This window comes from Asterias rubens, chromosome 21 (genome assembly GCF_902459465.1).
Source record: "Asterias rubens chromosome 21, eAstRub1.3, whole genome shotgun sequence".
Classification (NCBI taxonomy): Eukaryota; Metazoa; Echinodermata; class Asteroidea; order Forcipulatida; family Asteriidae; genus Asterias; species Asterias rubens.
This window is the reverse complement of record NC_047082.1, coordinates 5,149,120-5,169,674: the sequence shown is the minus strand read 5'-3', so window position 1 is coordinate 5,169,674 and position 20,555 is coordinate 5,149,120. Positions and strand designations below refer to the sequence as shown.

General features: G+C 43.4%; 1 protein-coding gene across 1 annotated transcript; it reads right to left on the bottom strand.

The window, feature by feature from the left end:
* Nucleotides 1-4,742: 4,742 nt before the first annotated feature.
* LOC117304697 (monocarboxylate transporter 7-like) lies at nucleotides 4,743-18,625 on the bottom strand. Its single transcript, XM_033789294.1, has 5 exons — nucleotides 18,381-18,625; nucleotides 12,074-12,217; nucleotides 6,629-7,269; nucleotides 6,276-6,441; nucleotides 4,743-5,878 (listed from the first exon to the last, which is right to left on the bottom strand). The coding sequence occupies exons 1-5, from the start codon at nucleotides 18,553-18,555 to the stop codon at nucleotides 5,754-5,756; spliced, it is 1,251 nt and encodes a 416-aa protein (XP_033645185.1). The 5' UTR covers nucleotides 18,556-18,625; the 3' UTR covers nucleotides 4,743-5,753.
* Between the last annotated feature and the right edge of the window lie 1,930 nt (nucleotides 18,626-20,555).

Below are 20,555 nucleotides of genomic sequence, written 5' to 3'. Positions count from 1 at the left end.
TACCTCTAGGTCGATTCACTAGGCCCCTAGTTATACCCTTGTTTGTATCTCCCTTTGTGTCCCTCGTCTTACCCATGTTGCCATACACAGGATCATTAGCCTCTTCGGCTGCATCATCTACAAATTCCACCAAATCCTCTATTTGGGGTGGCCTATTTTTGTACCTTTTGATTTTTCTCACTTGCATTATCCACCTATTTCTCAAATAAACTGGCAATTTCTCTACAATTTTCACCAGTACTCTCTGAGTATTTACTTCATGAATGTACCCCATGGCCATCAGTGTTTCCTTACATGTTTTTAGATCATCAGCCATTTCTCACAGTGCCCCTTTGTCATGGGGGCTTTTGCTGCTACCTTCGGTAACTTTATTCACCCAAGTTTCAGAAATTGTATAATCATTACCAAACCTCTCTTTTAGCAATTCTTTGGCCCTTTTGTATCCTTCATTTGGTTTCATAACAGAACAACACTGAATAATTACATTATTTGCCTTACCAGAACAATACTGTATCAAGCGAACCAACTTTGCACTGTCCTCTATATTTGAACTGTCCACACTGTTCTCAAATAATCTTATGAATGTTCAATACTGCAAAGGATCACCGTCGAATGTTAATAGTTCTGCTCGAGGCATTTGCATCACTTCAAACAAACGTTGCTGCTGCACTTGATTTTGCTCCATTATCCGAGAGATGGATCCTTCGTCTACAGTTGGGTTGGTAGTCTCCATGTCGACTTTCTGAACTTGAGGAACTGGATGAATTTCCGATGCGGACAAACTCGGGGGGAAATGTGTCTGGGCTCCATTACCAGTAGGAGTGCTGCTCACCGGTTCCACCTTTTCATCAGAAATCTCAACGTGTGGTGGCGCTGCGGATGTATCTAATGCTGACAAATTAGGAGCAGGGGGGTGCTGGATATTTTGTATTTTTACTTCAGTGTCATCACTATACTCATTCAATGTGTAAACTTCTTCCTCTGCTTTAGCAACTGCTAACTTGGTGCTTAAGGACAACTGCACTTTCTTTTGACGTAGCTTTAACTCTTCAAGTTCAAGGGCTTGTAACTGCTCTGAGGCTGCCTGCTCTGCTACAATGGCCACCTTCTTGGCAGCTGCTCTCTTCTGTGCTCTTAAAAAGGAACTTGCTGAAGTACATGTAGTACTGACCTTTGACCCGCATTGACTTGCTTTAAAAGCTGTTCTTTGTATCAGTTTTATTTTGGCTTTTGATAGTTTGCACTTAATCTGGATTTGCTCGTGCTTTAATAAAGGAATCAATGTGTGGTGAAGAGGTTTTCAACTAGTGGTTTAATCCCAACGAGGGCTGGTTCTTGATAATTTTACCGAGACGAAGTCGAGGTAAGTTATAAAGAACCAGGCCTCGGCGGGTTTAAACCACTAGTTGAAAACCGATGCAACACACTTTGATTCCCATTCATAAATAACTTTTCGGTCAAAAACATCATCACTTTTAGGTCAAAAAGTAAAATAAAAAGCAAAAATTATAATTGTTAAATGATTTCTTTCAACACAACACCCCTCCAGCTATGAAATGGTAAAGCCCTCCGCCGCCCTCGGGTAAACAACTCCTAATAAGGGAATGCTGTGCGCGTCGCGCGTATCGCGTGATGTGGCACAACTGTTTCAGCCGTTGCTCTCGACTAATAGGAATGAAGAAACTGACTTAAAAGAACAGGTGCAAGGTCGCGTGTCACGCCCATGAGTTAACACTTTTTACCGGTCATAAACAAAGGTTTACATACACCCGTTTATTCCGATGCATAAAATCATTTTTTGGTTAAAAGGCGTAATAAAGTAAGAAACTCTGTAAAAACTTCTCCGTTTTCCGACATCCTTGAGCTCTGTATACGTGTGTTGTATTTTGACCGAGACAGTTTTCGGATATTCGTCGTGCGCGTAGTTAGTCTTGGTGCATGACGTTTCTCGTTTTCCTCAGCGCGGCCAACTCCCCAACAGTGCCCGCATCTCCCGTAACGAGAAACGTCTTGTACCAAGACTAAAGCGCGTGCATCTAAACGTATCCGAAAACAAACGGTTATAAACAGCTCCAGCTGGTCATTGTCAATCATCGATTCATAATTATAAAACTCTATGCTGTCAACCGTTTAAAGCAATCACACAACATCGGTAAACAGAATTGTCCAAAGGCCAACACTTCGTGTATCACAACTTGTGTATAAAATAAACAAACATTGACAGGGCTTTAGTTTTACACATCTCTAGATGATACTTTTTTTTCTTTATACTTGGCAGCCCCTGTCGAACTTGTATTCTTTGTGTATTATGTTTAAAATAAATAAATAAAATGAAGTATTAATTGATATTGCTCAAGGTAAAAAAAAAACCAAACAAGCTGACGTAGTCAACTAAACTCTGCTGCATCAAGGAATCAGTTGACTTCCTGCCGATTTTGACCCCGGGGTAAACTCCCTCAACCTTACCCCTGAGCAGGGTCAATTTTTTCCTGGGACTAAGTCATTTCTAGGGACAAATTCCCGTGATTTTTTTTGTAGTGTGAAAAGATTCTTCTTCTTTCATGCACAGTTCCTCGTAGAAGTTCAGTGACTCCCGAGTAATGTCGTACTAATCCATCTTCTTTTAAGTACAGATCGACCAAAAGCTCTTGGGAATTTATCGGGAAAATTACCGATCATCCTACATTGATATGGCATGGTTTTCAGTAACACTGATCAAAGCTTTAACAGTTTAGTAATGAAGACATGGGACACATTTGGCAATTGCCAAAGACCAGTATTATCACTTGATGTATCCCAATACTGTGCATACTACTGAAAGATGCTTTGTCAGGTATATTTTCGGGGCTACATTCAGGTCGTAGCCACTTTAAAATACACATTTGGTTCACGTTTAGGTCGGGCAACACTTCGGGGCTACATTAAGGTGGGGCTACATTTATAGGTACAACTTCGGGACTAGGTCGGGCCACATTAAAGCACAACTTGGGGGCTACGTTACTTATGTCGGGCCGACATTTGGTACAACTTCGAGCGGGCTACATAAAAGTCAGTGCAACGTCAGGTACAACTTTGGGCTATATAAAGTTAGCGGTACGGGCCAACATTTAGGTACAACTTTGGTGCCTTAATTATGCTGTGCTATTTAAGTACATGTTCGGGTCTACAATCAGGTCTTTGCAACTTCAATGTACACATTTGTGGCTACATTTAGGTCGGGCGACATTTTAGGTACAACTTTTGGGCTACATTTAGGTCGGGCGACAATTAGGTAATACTTTTGGGCTCAGGCCTTTATCACACCGACACTGCCTGTTTTAAACGGCCGTGAAAGAACTAGTCGCTACCCTACTATTCCCTTATTTAGAAGTCAGTAGTGCATCTCAATGGAAACATTATGCTCTATTCTCTTTCTGCATCTGTTTACGATCCTTAATTCTTTTTTTTTAAATCATGGCTAATAGTTTATTGGGTCTCAGTCCCCTGGAATACGCTTGATGTAAGCTCTGAATTCAATGCTTCCGTAAGCGCGAAGTTCTTTGCTTACGGTAAGCAGAGCCATGAATTTTTCTCTGCACATGATGGCTGCAATTTGTTTCCTTTTTTTTTTAAAGATTCCTTTGTTTACAAAAAACAACTTTCCCATCGAAAGCACTAACGACAGTGTAAATTTCGTAAAATTGAAGAGAAAAAAAAATGCTGTCTGGGGATAGCGCGGTCTTCCGTTCTGAAAATAATAATAATAATAGTTATGCCCCCCCTTTAAACAATCCTGGATCCGCCCCTGTATTAAACGTGTCCCTTTATGTAAAATAAGAGAATCAATGTGAAGAGGTTTTCAACCAGTGGTTTATTAAACCCGGCGAGGCCTGGTTCTTGATAACTTTACCGAGACGAAGTTGAGGTAAATTATCAAGAGCCAGGCCTCGGCGGGTCTAAACCACAAGTTGAAAACCGATTCAACACACTTTGATTCCCATTCATAACCACCTTTTCGGTAAAAAAGTAAAATGAATGCAAACATTATAATTGTTCAATGAGTTATTTCAACACAACACTCCTCCAGCTATGAAATGGTAGGCCCTCGGGTAAACAACTCCTTATAAGGGTGTGCGTCGCGAGTATATCGCGTGATGTGGCACAACTTTTCAAGCCGTTGCTCTCGACTAATAGGAAGGAAGAAACTGTCTTATAAGTTCTTTTCTTTCATTATTATCTCGCAACTTTGACGGCCAATTGAGCTCAAATTTTCGTATGTTGAGATACACCAAGTAAGAAGACTGGTTTTTGACAATTACCAATAGTGTCCACTGTCTTTAAATATGGGTGTTAACAATGAACAAAATAGTCACAGACTCTTGCCACAGCCCTAGACATAAAACCATAACACCACTATGAATTGTAAATGATTTATAACTGAAATAAAACACTGTAATTTCGTATGTACTTTGAGTTGTTTGCAATAACAAATATCAGGTGTTCGGGTGGATATGAAGGGAAACATTTAACCAAAGACAATCAACTTATCAGAGTTTGGGTTCGAATCCCCAGCCGTGACACTTGTGTCCTTAAACAAGACACTTTACGAATGCTTCGTCCTTCAGATGGGACTCAAAGCCGTTGGTCACATGTGTTGTGTAACACATGTAAAATAACCCAGTGCACTTATCAAAAAGAGAAGGGGTTCGCCCCGGTGTTTCTGCCTAGATTGGCAGCATTTTACGCCACAGTACCTTGTAAAAATCAATACATGGTGCTAAAGGATTAGGTCTCATAATTCAAACTTCGTCCTACTCACCTTGCAGTAAAAATACCTGGCGCTTTGTATCCTTTGACAATGGGTGCGTTATAAATACGGTTATTATTAAGAAAAAATGCGTCTGTAATCCTCCGTTGAGCTCCAATTTTACATTTATCCGGGTATACTTTTTTATTTGACAAATTCAAATTTGCAGAACAATAAAACTATACGGTCTGATACGGTCTTGTTTTTAATCAAAATATGCATTAAATTGACAATTTTTACGAAGTAGGTCTGCTGACATGGATCATAAAGTCTGATAACAGTTTTGGGCCGTCTGTGCGGCACCTAAAAGTCACCCCGACCTTTTAGGTTCAACTTTGATCGACATTTAGGTACAGCTTGGGGCTAAAGATTTTAGTTCGGGCGACATCTGGGTACAACTTTGGGGCTCCATTTAGGTCGTAGGTACAACTTCGGAGCTCCATTAAGGTCAGGGCGACATCTGGGGTCAACTTCGGGGCTCCATTTAGGTCGTAGGTACAACTTCGGAGCTCCATTTAGGTCAGGGCGACATCTGGTTACAACTTCGGGGCTCCATTTAGGTCAGGACAACATCTGGGTACAACTTCGGGGCTCCATTTAGGTCGGGGCGACATCTGGGGACAAGTTTGTGACTGCATTTAGGTCAGACGACATTGAGGTACGACTATTTCCTCTTGTAATAATCTCGCAAGTCTATTGTTTCATTTTGTGCACCAATATTTTTGGAGAAGTGTTTCGTAGTGATTCACGGGGAGGTTACGGTTCAGGGTTTCCGGACAGGATTTTTAAATAAGCACATGCAACAAATAAGGTTTGGCTTTAGTGGCGTCTACAAAATATTGCAGTCAACGACGTGGAATACATCAATAACGATGACTACGTTCAAACACTAGCAACCAAATTTGTGACTTAAAAACTCTCAAGCAAACTTTAGTGAGGGCAAAAAGCATTTTGAGCAAATTGTTAATCAATGGTGGGAACAACATCGCTGAATAACGCCGTCCACCAGCATGAGTACCATCATTACAATGTTGATGATTCCAAGCCCGACGAACGCTAGGTCGTAACTTCGTGTCAGGTCGTAAAGCAACCCTGTAAAGAGATAATACGCAAGACGAAATTGAAGTCACTTCTCTTAAAAACAAAACTTTAAAACAAACTTTAAAAAAAACACCAACATAACCACCATCACCACCACACAAACACCCGTACACGGAGCTCCTAAAAGGACAGGTAGAGTCACCTGGAAATAGAATTGTTTTTCTTTCAAACATAAGAGGCTTATGAACAATAAAACAATTTTTTTTGTTAGTAATTGTTTGTCACGATTTATAATAATAAAAAAATAAAGTTAGAGATAAAGTTGTTTACGGGGGGTGACTCCGCCTACCCATTTTGTGACGTCAATCGAGGCAGACTTTTAATAAGCTCTATGGCTTCACATAGCCATGCAACCAAATCACAATGTCCATGTTGTAGTAAACCTTACCTGCTGCAAAACTTCCGCTGATTTCTCCAAGCCCGTAGAGGCAGTTACTTAAAATATAGAAATCAACGAGAAAACTTTCGTCGTACATTTCTTTCACCACTAACGTCACTAGAATGTTTAGAAGTCCAATGGCGCCCCCGTTGACACAAGCCAAAAACATCACGACCTGGCATAATTAACACGGAAAAAACATTTCTTTTTGATCAAACGCCATATTAAACAACACGAAAGATTAGAATGTCTATATCAACATTATAAATACACAGAAACTTAGCTTTCTTTAGCATAATATAAATAATAAAACAATTATTAGTTACAAGGTTAGAGATTAAAGAGACAGCAGTATCACTTACAACATAATTATCTTGGGCAAATGAATCCATGAACATTGCCACTGAGTTTATAAGACACATTAACACAAAGAACCAAAATGCACTGATGACATTGTAGCCCTGCAAAGGAATATGAAGGAGTCTTCCAACAAGGTTTCCAACACCACCTCCAGTAGATAACAGAGCTGCTGCAGAGAGAGTTATACCTCTTGATACTGCATGAGGTACTAGAAATACCATCCAAGCAGCAGAAGATTTGCCTTGTAGTGTAGAAGCACCGAGTTGAAGAAGTAGCGTTGGTTTCTCAGCGAGGATATTTAAGGAAAGCCAGGAAGCAACTCCCTTCAGCCGATTACGAAAGCCGGGCTCATTCTTGTCATTTGATACTTGATCAGTGTCTGTTGTATTTAACTTTGAATACTTATGGACGTGTTGACCATTCAGTGCACCAAACACAGACACGTGGAACATAACAGCAGACATGATCATCAAGGTTCCACGCCATCCATAGATTCCGAGAAGAAAATCGACTACAGGAGGGAACGCCATGACACCAAATGACCCACCTAGAAGTGCTATGGCGTACATGACCGGAAAATGCCCTGATGGTGACGATACCAGTGCAACTGTCTGTGGTATGTAGGTAAGACCCATACCAACACCTGTCACAAATGATAAAAATACAGGTATATATGTCATTCCATGTCAGACCAATGCACTTTTTTCCCTCATGTCTTCCGATTTTGATAAAAATTGCTGTGATTGTAGGTCCTTATGAGCAATGAATGCACACAAAATTTACCATGTAGTCAGGGCAGAAACCCCTAAAATCTGACATTTTAAAAACGCATCATTCCAAAAAACAACGAAATAAATATCACTTGATAGAGCATGTCTTCCTCTATCAGAATCCACCAAGAAACAACTGGGCTCTTCAAAATTGACAACTTTATTATTTTTTTGGGGTACAGTTGGTAGGTTTAGAATTAGTCAATTTATATAATTTACTTTATAAATCCACAACAACAAAAAGTTACTTAAATTATTAATGGTTTGGGATTTTTTCATGTTGAGGGCTGATGTGGTCTAACCAGAATCATACTTTGAAATACCAGCAGTGACGCACCAAGGATTAAATTTGGGTTGTGGGTGGGGGGGGGGCATCTTTCCCAAACAACATTCTTTCTAAGATGGTAACATTTCACCATGCTGCAACTCTGACTTCATCGGAAGGTAATAACACAAAAATCCTGTGTCAATAACCACATCAGTACGGAGCAATGAAACACACTAAGAATCGGTATTTCTGCTTGAATTCCTGACCGTTTTATTCCAGACATCCGTTCTTACAAATCCACAGATCTAGACATAGGAAAACATCCCCAAGCGAGCGGGTTTCCCAATCTTCCAGCAGGGGGCCAACCAGCAACTAGCTCCACCGCGGAGCCGTGCTAGCGCCCTCTACTGGCTGATTGGCACGAATGTTACACTGCTCCCTCCGAGGACTCTGCTTGACCCAAAGCAGGCAGTAAACACCCGGGACCGGCTCCGCCAGGGAGACACCTCCTTTACAACAATAGGAAAGATAACTGGCAATCAACAAGAAAACAAAAAAGGCTTGGCTCTGTTCCGTCAAGGGAGTGACCTCCCCTTCAACTATGTCTGCTGAAACAGCTGCTCCAAAAACTCCGGTGGGGAACGATCAGGCATTGTCTGTGCCGGGGTGCCCTCGACAGCGTCCGATGTTAGAACTTCACTTCGATGTGGTGTAGAGAGCTGCTCCGTCCAGGTGGACTCATTGCCTCTGGTTGAGCACTTTCGTAGAGACGACGCAGGGGGGACTTGTAGCTGTTCCGAGTGGGCGTGGTCCTCTTCGTTGGATCCTGGTTTGGCGTGGTTCTCTTCATTGGATCCTGGTTTGGTGTCGTGGCTGGTGTTGCGGCACCAGAGGGCCCTAGGGCTGTTCCAAACGGTTACAAGCCCCATGGGAATTTGACTGGCCGCCGTCTACTCCAAGTTCATTCTCCATCATCCCGACACCACCCACGAACAATGTGGTGTGTTCACAACCTCGCACGTGACAATCCCGCGTGTACTTCCTGTAGAAGTGGAAATCACAACCGCGGGTGCAAGGAAAAGGCTTCTCCTGATGAAGTACCTCACAAGATGTGCGCCGGTGCCGTCTCATGTTGCTGGAATGGGCAAACTTCCTTCCACAATGTTTGCAAGCGAAACAACGACTCACCACACAAGAAGCAGACCATTGTTTGTAACCTTCCGAAGATGCCTCCTTCGTCTTCTGGTCCTGGTGTTGGGGCCCTCCACCAGTTGATTGCTTGGTCAATTTAGGTTCGTTCTGTTCATTTCGCTGGTTATTGTTGAATCCCCGTTTCCTGTGCGGACAGTCCCGTCGGAAATGTCCAAAATCATGGCACCCAAAACATTCCACCATCGAGCGATCGAATGCCCGACGCGGGGGACCTGTGTTCACACTGTTAGCCCCTGCCTGTTGCTGCAGCGGCTGCTCTACTGATCGAACATATTCGGCCGCCTGTCTGCTTCTCCTGTTCAGCTATTTGGAGTCAAGGAACGCCTCCATCTCCGTAGCAAGGGTGATGGCTTCTGTCAAGGTTGTCGCCGCCCTCGAAAACACGTGGTATTGCAACTGTTTATTTCCCAGTGCGTTTCTAAAAGCCTCCACGGCCAACTCTTCCAGAGCCTGGGCGGGTAGTTTCGGGTAGCTCATGGAGACCAACCTCCGAATAGACTGCCCCAGGCTGCTTAATGACTCATCGCTACCCATGTGGCGCTTCAACAGTTATACCCGGTACAACTGTATCCAGGCCGTGACTCCAAATCGTTTCTCGAAGTACGCCAAGATGCAGGAATATTCCTTTTGTGCTGTCGGTTCCATGTCAGCTAGGGCTTCTTGTGCCGAACCCTCCAAATGGGAGGCCAGAAACGTTGCCTTCTCTACCCTCCCCCACTGGTTAACGGTCGCCACACTCTCGAAGTGGATGAGGTAGTCGGACCAAGAGGAGACACCATCAAATTTATTCGGGAACATCACGGGCCGCCGATTCCCTGAGGGAGGGTCCAACGCTTCCTGGCCAGCCGAAAGCACCACTCCCTCCACAGCCTTCTTCACCAACGGTGGATGAACATGTCTGGTGTTCTGGCGACCCAATGCCGTTGGGTATTCTCTGTTGACTTTTACTGTGGGGGCTGGGTCCTTTGTTCCACCCCATAGGGTCAAGCAGTGCCAAGTTGATCCGGTAGCGATCCATGGATTTGTGCAGTGTGGAGCAGGTTCCCTTGGTCCACCCCATTTCTTTGTATATTGCATTGTATTGTGCAGGGTGGAGTCGATCCACCTGCTCCACTCCTTTGGGTTGTGCAGTGTGGAGCAGGCTCCCTTGCTCCACCCCATTGCTTTGTATGTACAGGGTGGAGTCGATCCATCTGCTCCACTCCATTGGGTTGTGCAGTGTGGAGCAGGCTCCTTTGCTCCACCCCATTGCTTTCTACACGGTGGAGTCGATCCATCTGCTCCACTCCATTGGGTTGTGCAGTGTGGAGCAGGCTCCCTTGCTCCACCCCATTGCTTTGTATGTACAGGGTGGAGTCGATCCATCTGCTCCACTCCATTGGGTTGTGCAGTGTGGAGCAGGCTCCTTTGCTCCACCCCATTGCTTTCTACACGGTGGAGTCGATCCATCTGCTCCACCCCATTGGGTTGTGCAGTGTGGAGCAGGCTCCTTTGCTCCACCCCATTGCTTTGTACAGGGTGGAGTCGATCCATCTGCTCCACTCCATTGTGTTGTGCAGTGCGGAGTCGATCCATCTGCTCGTGCAGTGTGGAGCAGGCACCTTTGCTCCACCCCATTGCTTTGTACACGGTGGAGTCGATCCATCTGCTCCACTCCATTGGGTTGTTCAGTGTGGAGCAGGCTCCTTTGCTCCACCCCATTGCTTTATACGCTGCAGAGCTCCGCACGGAGCTCACCGCCATTGTGTTGTGCAGGGTGGAGTCGATCCATCGACTCCACTCCTTAGGGTTGGCAGTGCGGAGCAGGTTGCCTTGCTCCACCCTATTGCTTTGTACAGTGCGGAGCTCCATTCCATAGGGTTGTGCAGTGTGGAGTCGATCCATCTGCTCCACTCCATAGGGTTGTGCAGTGTGAAGCAGGCTCCTTCGCTCCACCCCATTGCTCTTTACACTGCGGAGCTCCGCACGGAGCTCACCGCCATTGTGTTGTGCAGGGTGGAGTCGATTCATCTGCTCCACTCCATAGGGTTCTGCAGTGCGGAGCAGGTTCATGTGCTCCGCCCTATTGCTTTGTACTCCATGCGGAGCTCCACATGGTGCTCACCGCCATTGTCTTGTGCAGGGTGGAGCCAATCCATTTGCTCCACTCCATAGGGTTCTGCAGTGCGGAGCAGTTACTTCGAATTCGCTCAGGCTTCCCAAACTTCCAGCAGGGGGCCAACCAGCAACTAGCTCCACCGCGGAGCCGTGCTGGCGCCCTCTACTGGCTGATTGGCACGAATGTTGCAATAGCATGCCTTTTCGTGCGCTATACGGTTAGCGGCGCTATGAAATGGAAATCGTACAGTTAGCACAAAATCTGCAGCTGAGCAGCTCTATTAAAATGGGCCCTGAAGTCAGAGTTGAAGCATGGTGAACAAATTGCTCTTGGGGATTAAAATTATTATGCATTAAATTTGTTGTTCAAGATTCATCACAGGGGGTTAAAGCAAGACTGCATATGTTGTGATCTACTGAAGAAAGGCAGACAGCTTCTCCATCTCAACTTTGATGTAATCTCTATACTGAGATCACTAATAATCACAGTGGTGCACCCAAAAGGGGGGGGGGGAGGTGGGGGACGATCGGTCCGGGGATTTCTCCCAGCCCCTCCAAAGTATTCAATTTGTTTTTCTTTTTCTTTTACATCCTCGAAAGAAATTTTTGGGGAAACTATGGCCCACCCCCAAAATGAATAAATCCTGGGTGCGTCACTGTTGATAATTTAAATTCTGGTTCTGGTTAAGCCACATCAGCCCTCAACGAGAAAAAAATCGCAAAACCATGAACACTTTTAGTAACTATAGAAACAAAAGAGTGAGTTTTGTTGGTGGATTTATTATGTAACGTATATATAAATTGACTAATTTGTAACCTAACAACTGTACAAAAATAGTCATACATTTGTAAACTTTGAAGCGCCCAGTTGTTTCTTGGTTGGTTCTGATAGAAGAAGACATGCTATATCAAGTGATTTTTATTTCGATGATTTTTGGAATGATACATTGTTTCACAAACTGGGCAAGGTCACGATAACATATTAAAAATTACAGTGACCTTCATTTCAGAAAAAAGTTTGTCAAATTAGCATATATGTGATAAAAATAGACATGGTTATGCCAAAAAGGTGTTATTTTACCCCAAGAACTGACACTAACCTGTTGTTAATCCCAATGTGATGGTTAACTGGAAGATGTTCCAAGTGAACGCACTGGCAAGGTATCCAACAAAAAGCAAGAACCCTCCGGTCGTTACACACACCCGGCTGCCATATCGCCTTGCAAGATTCCCTGTGATCGGTGCTGTAACCATCGTTCGGAAAGAAAACAAAGCAAATGAAGAAATTTCAGTTCAATTTTTATTTCAAATTCCTCAAATATTATAAATGCAATGTTAGCAAGGTGATACACAAAATGCAGGAAATTGGATTCGGCAATCATGCAAGTAAGCGCAGGTTGTCATAGGGAGTGCCCGTACAAAGAAAAGAGCCAATGAGAGTTATTACAGACTGAGCAGACAAAGCAGACAAAGCAAAAAACACATGACCAACAAAGACCGGGACAACAAAGACACACAACATTCAGTTGGTCAGGTCCTACACTCAAGTAATAATGAAAATAAAAATAAGATTACAGGGAGGGGGACAGAAAGTCAATTTTGAAGAAGGTACGACTTAAGATCACGTTGAAACTGAATAGATTCTGACTATTCCAGATGCTATGTAAGATTTTTTGCCCCAAACATTAAAAAATATATATTTTCAATTGAACGATATTTTCAAAGAGTATCACCCGTGTGATATATTTGCTTTGGCCCACTTGGTTACACCCAGCTCATAAGTATTAAGTTTGGGGAAGCACCTTGCCCCCAAACCACTTGTCATTGCAGAGAGATTTCGCTTCCACAAGCGTGATCAGCGGGAAGGCGAGTCTGTCACTGCATTCCTTGCAGAATTGAGGCGGTTGACCGAATATTGTGAACTTGGAGATTATCTTAACGATGCACTTCGTGATCGTCTTGTGTGTGGTCTGCGAGCCGGAAACATCACTAAACGTCTGCTTGCAGAAGCAAAGCTCACACTCAAGAAAGCCATTGACATTGCTACAGCTATGGAAGCTGCAGCAAAGGACGCAGTTGAATTTCAACAGCAATATAAACCAGAGTCAACCGTTCATAAATTTGCGTCAAAGAAACCAACGTCTTCCACTGCATGTTTTCGCTGTGGAAGGGCGGCACATTCCCCGAATCAGTGTCGTTTCAAGAATGCAACATGCCATGAATGCAACAAAAAGGGACATATCCGACCAGCGTGTCGATCAAAATCTGACCAACAACCCAGTCGTGGCCCTCCAAAGCAAGGGAAGGGGAAACAAAAGTCAAAACCTATGAAGTCAGTGGAAATGACAGAAAATGATGATGATGCTTCGTCAATGTTTGTCGGGCGACTGGCCATTAACAAGTTGGACCAGAACAAAGATAGTACCATTTGGGTGACACTATCCATTAATGGTACACCCTTGCGCATGGAACTGGACACTGGATCAGCAGTATCATCTCAAAGGGAGATTATCTGCACAAATTCTCCAAGTTGGGACTTCACCCAACCCGCATGAAACTTCAGACATACACTGGTGAGAAAATAACACCAGTTGGTTTGTTGCATGTGAGTACTGCCTACCAAGGACAACAATTCTGTGGAGAGTTATACGTTGTCGACCGTGGAGGACCAGCGCTATTAGGACGCGACTGGCTCACACACGTTAAGTTGGACTGGCCAAATATTTTGTCACTGTCTGTGGAAAATCATACTGACACTAGAGCTAAGCTGACAGCTTTACTTGAGGAGTATGATGAGCTCTTCAAAGAAGAAATAGGAGAACTTAAAGGTGTCAAAGGTAACCTCATACTTAAAGAGAATGCTCAACCAGTTTTCCTGAAGGCTAGACAAGTGCCGTATGCACTTAGGCCTACAATTGAAGCAGAACTTGTTAAGCTTCAACGTGAGAACATAATTACACCAGTGGAGACTTGTGAATGGGCAACACCCATTGTGCCCGTCGCAAAGAAAAGTGGCGGAGTACGCATCTAAAGTGACTCTAAACGCTAATCTACGGACAGAACAATATCCCTTGCCAAAGATTGAGGATATTTTCGCGACACTTGCTGGAGGTCAGCGATTCAGTAAGCTTGATTTGAGACAGGCTTATCTTCATATGGTAATGAATGAGGAGTCAAGTAATTTACTCACCTTGAACACTCACAAGGGACTGTACAAAATGAACCGCCTAGTGTTTGGTGTGTCGTCGGCCCCGGCAATGTGGCAACGCTCAATGGAACAAATTTTGCAGGGCATTCCAGGGGTACAGTGCATCCTGGATGATATGATAATCACTGGCCGCAATGACACAGAGCACTTACACAATTTGGAAAGAGTGCTCAAGGTCCTGCGTGATCGCGGACTGCGACTTAATAAGTCGAAATGCGAGTTCTTTAAGAAGGTGATCTACTGTGGGCATGCAATTGATGCCCAGGGATTACACAAGACACAGGAAAAGATACAAGCGGTCAACAATGCTCCACCTCCTACGAATGTAAGTCAGGTTCGCTCGTTCCTCGGACTCATTAACTATTATCATCGTTTTTTGCCTGACTTGGCAACAGTGTTACATCCACTTAACCAGTTGCTAGAGAAGAATCGCAAGTGGGCGTGGACCCCTGGTTGTGATCAGGCATTCAAAGTTGCTAAGATATTGATTACATCTGATGAAGTGCTAACACACTACAATCCAGCCTTGCCAGTAAAGTTAGCTTGTAATGCTTCGCCTTATGGATTGGGCGCTGTCATGTCGCATGTATTGTCCAATAACACCGAGCGACCAATTGCGTACGCTTCTCGCACGCTTTCCTCTGCTGAGCGTAATTACTCTCAAATTGACAAGGAAGCTTTGGCACTAGTTTGGGGTGTCAAAAAGTTTAATAACTATCTACAGGGACGGAAGTTTACATTGGTTACAGATCATCAACCACTCACTTCCATCTTCCGTCCTGCTAAGAGTGTTCCCACGACAACAGCATCACGTATGGTGCGATACGCTCTTTTTCTTGCTAGTCACGACTACGAAATAGAATACAAGAACACCACTAAGCACTGTAATGCGGATGGACTTTCGCGACTGCCAGTACCTGAGGTTCGGACTGAAGACATTGACCCGGATGATCTTCTCCACATGTCTCAGCTGGAGAAAATGCCAGTCACTAGTGCTCAAGTACGCAAAGAAACGGCTCGCGATATTGTGCTCTCCCAAGTGAATTCACCATGAAAGGATGGCCGAACATATGACACGGAACTAAAACCCTTTAACGTACGCAGGAATGAACTTTCACTGCACGATGGATGTCTTATGTGGGGATTACGTGTGATAATTCCACTAAAACTACGTGAGACCATTCTCGCTGAGTCACTTGGGAGTTGTCAAAATGAAAAATCTCGCTCGTGGATATGTGTGGTGGCCCGGACTCGATAACGACATTGAACTACTTGCGAAAGGTTATGCTGGATGCCAAAAAGTACAGCACAATCCCAAGTCAGCACCACTCCACACATGGGAGTGGCCCACAACACCATGGCAGCGTATTCATATTGACTATGCCGGCCCATTTCTTGGCCAAATGTTTCTTGTAGTTGTGGACGCCCACTCCAAGTGGCCTGAGGTTGTGAGTACGAAATCTACAGACTCTACGCGCACAATTGAAATTCTACGCAGCATTTTTGCACGGAATGGAGTGCCAGAGCAGTTAGTCAGCGATAACGGCCCAAAGTTGACATCGGACGAGTTTCAAACATTTGTGAAGCGTAACGGGATAAAGCATATTACATCTGCCCCGTACCACCCTTCTACGAATGGGCTCGCTGAACGATTCGTTCAAACCTTCAAACAAACGCTGAAATCAATGAGCGGGGAGAAGGGTTCCACTGCAGCAAAATTGGCTGACTTTCTGTTTGCATACAGGAGTGCCCCACACAGCACGACCGGACAATCTCCAGCAATGTTGTTCTTAGGGAGAAACCTTCGTTCACGATTGGATATTCTATAGCCTAATGTCCGTCGCCATGTCAACAACAAGCAAATGGATCAGATTGCGTCACACACATCTGCCAATATAACGCGTGAGTTTCACATTGGTCAAACTGTCTCTGTTCGCGAGTACAGAGGCAATCAAAAATGGATACCTGGTGTGGTACATGCTCGCACTGGACCTGTGTCCTATGAAGTTTGTGTCGGTCCAAACATGATCTGGCGCCGCCATATTGACCAACTTCTCGACTCGCACATTGGGAAACCCCCTAATCTCAATGTACCTGTACCCTATGATGTCATACCACAGATCGTACCATCGGAAATGGACAATCCTACACCAACACCAGTTAAACCAGACCTTACTGAACCTAGTGAAACGTCATCACCTACTAAACCTTCCATGTCGGGTAGTCCTCATGTTGTTGAACGTCGCTACCCCGCACGCGAACATAAACCTCCTGATAAACTCAATTTATAACTGACTGCACATAAAAACCAAACAAAAGAAGACGATTTTGTTTAAAGTCAAAGTTAAGGTGTTTTTTTCAACAAACTAAAATGTTGCCATGGATTACTTTGATATTTAATGGACTTTACTCATTTTTGGATGTTCACTCAAACAAGTTGTTTTGAACTGTTGTTTACCTACATTTAATGAATCACTGTTTATTATTTGTTTTACCGGACTTGTTGAACATTGAAATCAACTTCATATTTAGTGGGGAGGAATTGTGATATATTTGCTTTGGCCCACTTGGTTACACCCAGCTCATAAATATTAAGTACTGTCTACTTTGCATACAGCTCATGTCAAATCATGTCAAAGGTCACACCATGACCTGCATTCCCAGATATAGTAAATAAAACGTTTTTCCAGTATGGCAGCTCCTTTGCACAGTGTGTGGATTATTGTCTAACATCCCACGCGAAATACGCTACAACCCGCTCTATCGAAACAAAGTTTAACTTGTACTTTTAGTGGCCAGGAACCATGACAAAAATTTAAAACGTTTCTCATAAAACACATAAGAATTGGTGACGTGATATATTGTCGGGATCCCGACAAAAACTAATTTTGAAAACTTTATTTCACTGCTACTAATAATTGGCGGACTTTTTCGAGCAATGGCTCAAATGAAAGCTTGTAACTTTCTCGACCCCCATCAAAATACCTATTGAATTTTAAATCAAAATGTTGGGGTCGAATCGGCCAAAAATCGGACATAGCATCTTTAAACTACAAATTTTACTGTACAAATGTAAGCCTTGCTCAAGTATATTCTCCGATTGCGCCGCCATGCTTACTATACCTCATATATATTCATGACAGAGAGTCGAGCTCTCATTGGTTCATTCATCATCACGTGCCAGGTGTTAATTTTGCTACTTATCAAGCGCGCACGTGAGTAATCACGCAAGTGGTAAATGTGCATGACAAGTAATAGTTCCCCGGGAGCTATTCTACTTGTCATGCGCACTACCATTGCGCGACGTCATACCCGGGCACTATTCTACTTGTCATGCGCTTTACGATCGTGGCACCGTTTTGTATACACGCACGAACAGTGCTCTCTCTAGCGACATCCAACACATGAACACACTTATCATGTGCATTTTGTTACACAGTAATCATTTTCTCTTGCTCAAAACTCATGTGCCAGTAACTGAATATGTATGAAGTATAGTAAAACAATATAACATGGTTTATTTTGGGTGACTAGTCGATGAGGATCCCCTCGGCATTAGAGGTTGACAAACCTATTTCCCGCGGCTTCGCCTTGGGAACTAGTTTGTCAACTTCCACTACCTCGGGGAGCTAATATCGACAAGTCACCCTCAAACTATGTTATATTTGTAAAATAAGCAACATCTTGATAGTGACAACTCCACTTAAAATCGATCGCAATTAATTGGAATTCTGGCACTGGTTCTTGACAAGTCACAACTCAATAAATCAGTATTTTCATTCATTAAGTTTCCTCTAGAACGTGCTGCCCGTACACTTGTTTAAGTTTCAACACATCATTGTGGTTTGGTTTTCAAAAGCTGTGAGTTTATACTATGTTGAGTTCCCACTTGCAGTTAATGTGGTAGATAAAGATAAGGCAACAGAAGTGATATTTAAGTCTTTGTGATTGAAGAAGATGTTCAGAGTATACTGATCGAAACGTCGAGTTGAAACCAACGGTTCTTTTCAGAACCACCCCAACTCATTTTGAGATTATCAATACATGGTGTTAACGCAAACTTTTTTATATTGTGATTGTTATCAAGTTTTATTTATTTATAACGACAACAATGCATAATGGTTATTGTAATCAAATGCTTAACTTTGGCTCTTTCACCAGTACAATTCCCACGTATAGGATTGGTATAAATGGCTTACCAATGATAAAACCAATACTGTTCGACATGCCGATTACAGTCCCCAGTTCAGCTGCACTGCATTCTAGAGAATCCATCATAGGGTTGAATAAAACACCGAACGATTTCAGAGATCCCATCTCCAAGAAAATGATCATGAATGATGTAAACGTAAGGAGACAGCTTGAAGTCGCCATTTTGGAAATAATATTTGACCTATCTAATTCAGTTTAACCAGGTAGTTTTACGCGAGTGCGTTGGGTTTACTTTGACTTTACCCTAAATAGTGGAGAAAGAAACATGTCGACAAAACCGGTGACAATAGACCATTGGTAATGGCCTACGGTGTTGCCCATTGTGCTCCTGTATTTAATGGATATTTCTTTACAATTTGTTCACCCAAATAAATACAATTTATAAAACATCCAGCGAAGCATTGATACCGTTGACCTTGCCGTAGAATATTTGGTCTCCCAAGTGTGGTGTAGCAGTAGGTGTATCCCATACATCAACGGACCATTTTTACCCTCTTTGTTTTCAGATCCAGAATGAAATTATTGCATATATATAAACTGAGAGCTGTTTTCCTTAAAACATTCATTTAAAAGACACGGTTGCCTTGAATCGGGCGAGTTGGTCGATTAAAATTGTTTGAAAACCGTGTTTTTATGAAATGCATATGTTTGGGGAAAACAAATTATTTGAAGAATATAATGACCCACACAAATATGCCTCGAACAGCAAGGTTTTCCTTTGAACCTGCGTACTGACACGATCGGCCATTTTTTGTTTATTATTCACAGACAGATTTCAATTCCGTTGTCAACATTTTTCCAATAATACCTGTGTTGTTCCCAGAAACAATAAGAGCAGCGTCATCAGCATACATTAATAATCTACAATTTACAGCCGTCTCCAAATCATTAATATAAATTAGAAACAATAGGGGTCCGAGGACAGACCCCTGTGGGACACCACATGTAATAGTTTGTAAACTAGATTCAGTACCAGAGATAGAAACCAGCTGCTTTCTTTCAGACAGGTATGATGAAAACCATGAAACAACAGAGCTGTTTAATCCAACTGCTTTAAGTTTACCCACTAAGATATTGTGATTAACTGTATCGAATGCTTGGTGTATGGGATACACCTACTGCCGTTGATGTATGGGATACACCCACTGCCGTTGATGTATGGGATACACCCACTGCCGTTGATGTATGGGATACACCCACTGCCGTTGATGTATGGGATACACCCACTGCCGTTGATGTATGGGATACACCCACTGCCGTTGATGTATGGGATACACCCACTGCCGTTGATGTATGGGATACACCCACTGCCGTTGATGTATGGGATACACCCACTGCCGTTGATGTATGGGATACACCCACTGCCGTTGATGTATGGGATACACCCACTGCCGTTGATGTATGGGATACACCCACTGCCGTTGATGTATGGGATACACCCACTGCCGTTGATGTATGGGATACACCCACTGCCGTTGATGTATGGGATACACCCACTGCCGTTGATGTATGGGATACACCCACTGCCGTTGATGTATGGGATACACCCACTGCCGTTGATGTATGGGATACACCCACTGCCGTTGATGTATGGGATACACCCACTGCCGTTGATGTATGGGATACACCCACTGCCGTTGATGTATGGGATACACCCACTGCCGTTGATGTATGGGATACACCCACTGCCGTTGATGTATGGGATACACCCACTGCCGTTGATGTATGGGATACACCCACTGCCGTTGATGTATGGGATACACCCACTGCCGTTGATGTATGGGATACACCTACTGCCGTTGATGTATGGGATACACCTACTGCCGTTGATGTATGGGATACACCTACTGCCGTTGATGTATGGGATACAATAACTGCTACACCACACTTGTGAGACCAAAGGTTCTACGGCAAGGTCAACGGTATCAATGCTTCGCTGGATGTTTTATAAATTGTATTTATTTAGGTGAACAAATCGTAAAGAATTATCCATTAAATACAGGAGCACAATGGGCAACACCCTAGGCCATTACCAATGGTCTATTGTCATCGGTTTTGTCGACATGTTTCTTTCTCCACTGATTAGGGTCAAGTCAAAGTAAACCCGACGCACTAGCGTAAAACTACCTGGTTAAACTGAATTAAATAGATGAAATATTATT

Excerpts from the sequence above, each read along its gene's own strand:
- LOC117304697 (XM_033789294.1), bottom strand. The coding sequence starts at position 18,555 with ATGGCGACTTCAAGCTGTCTCCTTACGTTTACATCATTCATGATCATT. Across the intron at positions 12,218-18,380 it reads CAGTATTGGTTTTATCATTG|CACCGATCACAGGGAATCTT; the intron begins GTAAGCCATTTA and ends CGATGGTTACAG. Across the intron at positions 6,442-6,628 it reads TTGCCCAAGATAATTATGTT|GTCGTGATGTTTTTGGCTTG; the intron begins GTAAGTGATACT and ends TAATTATGCCAG.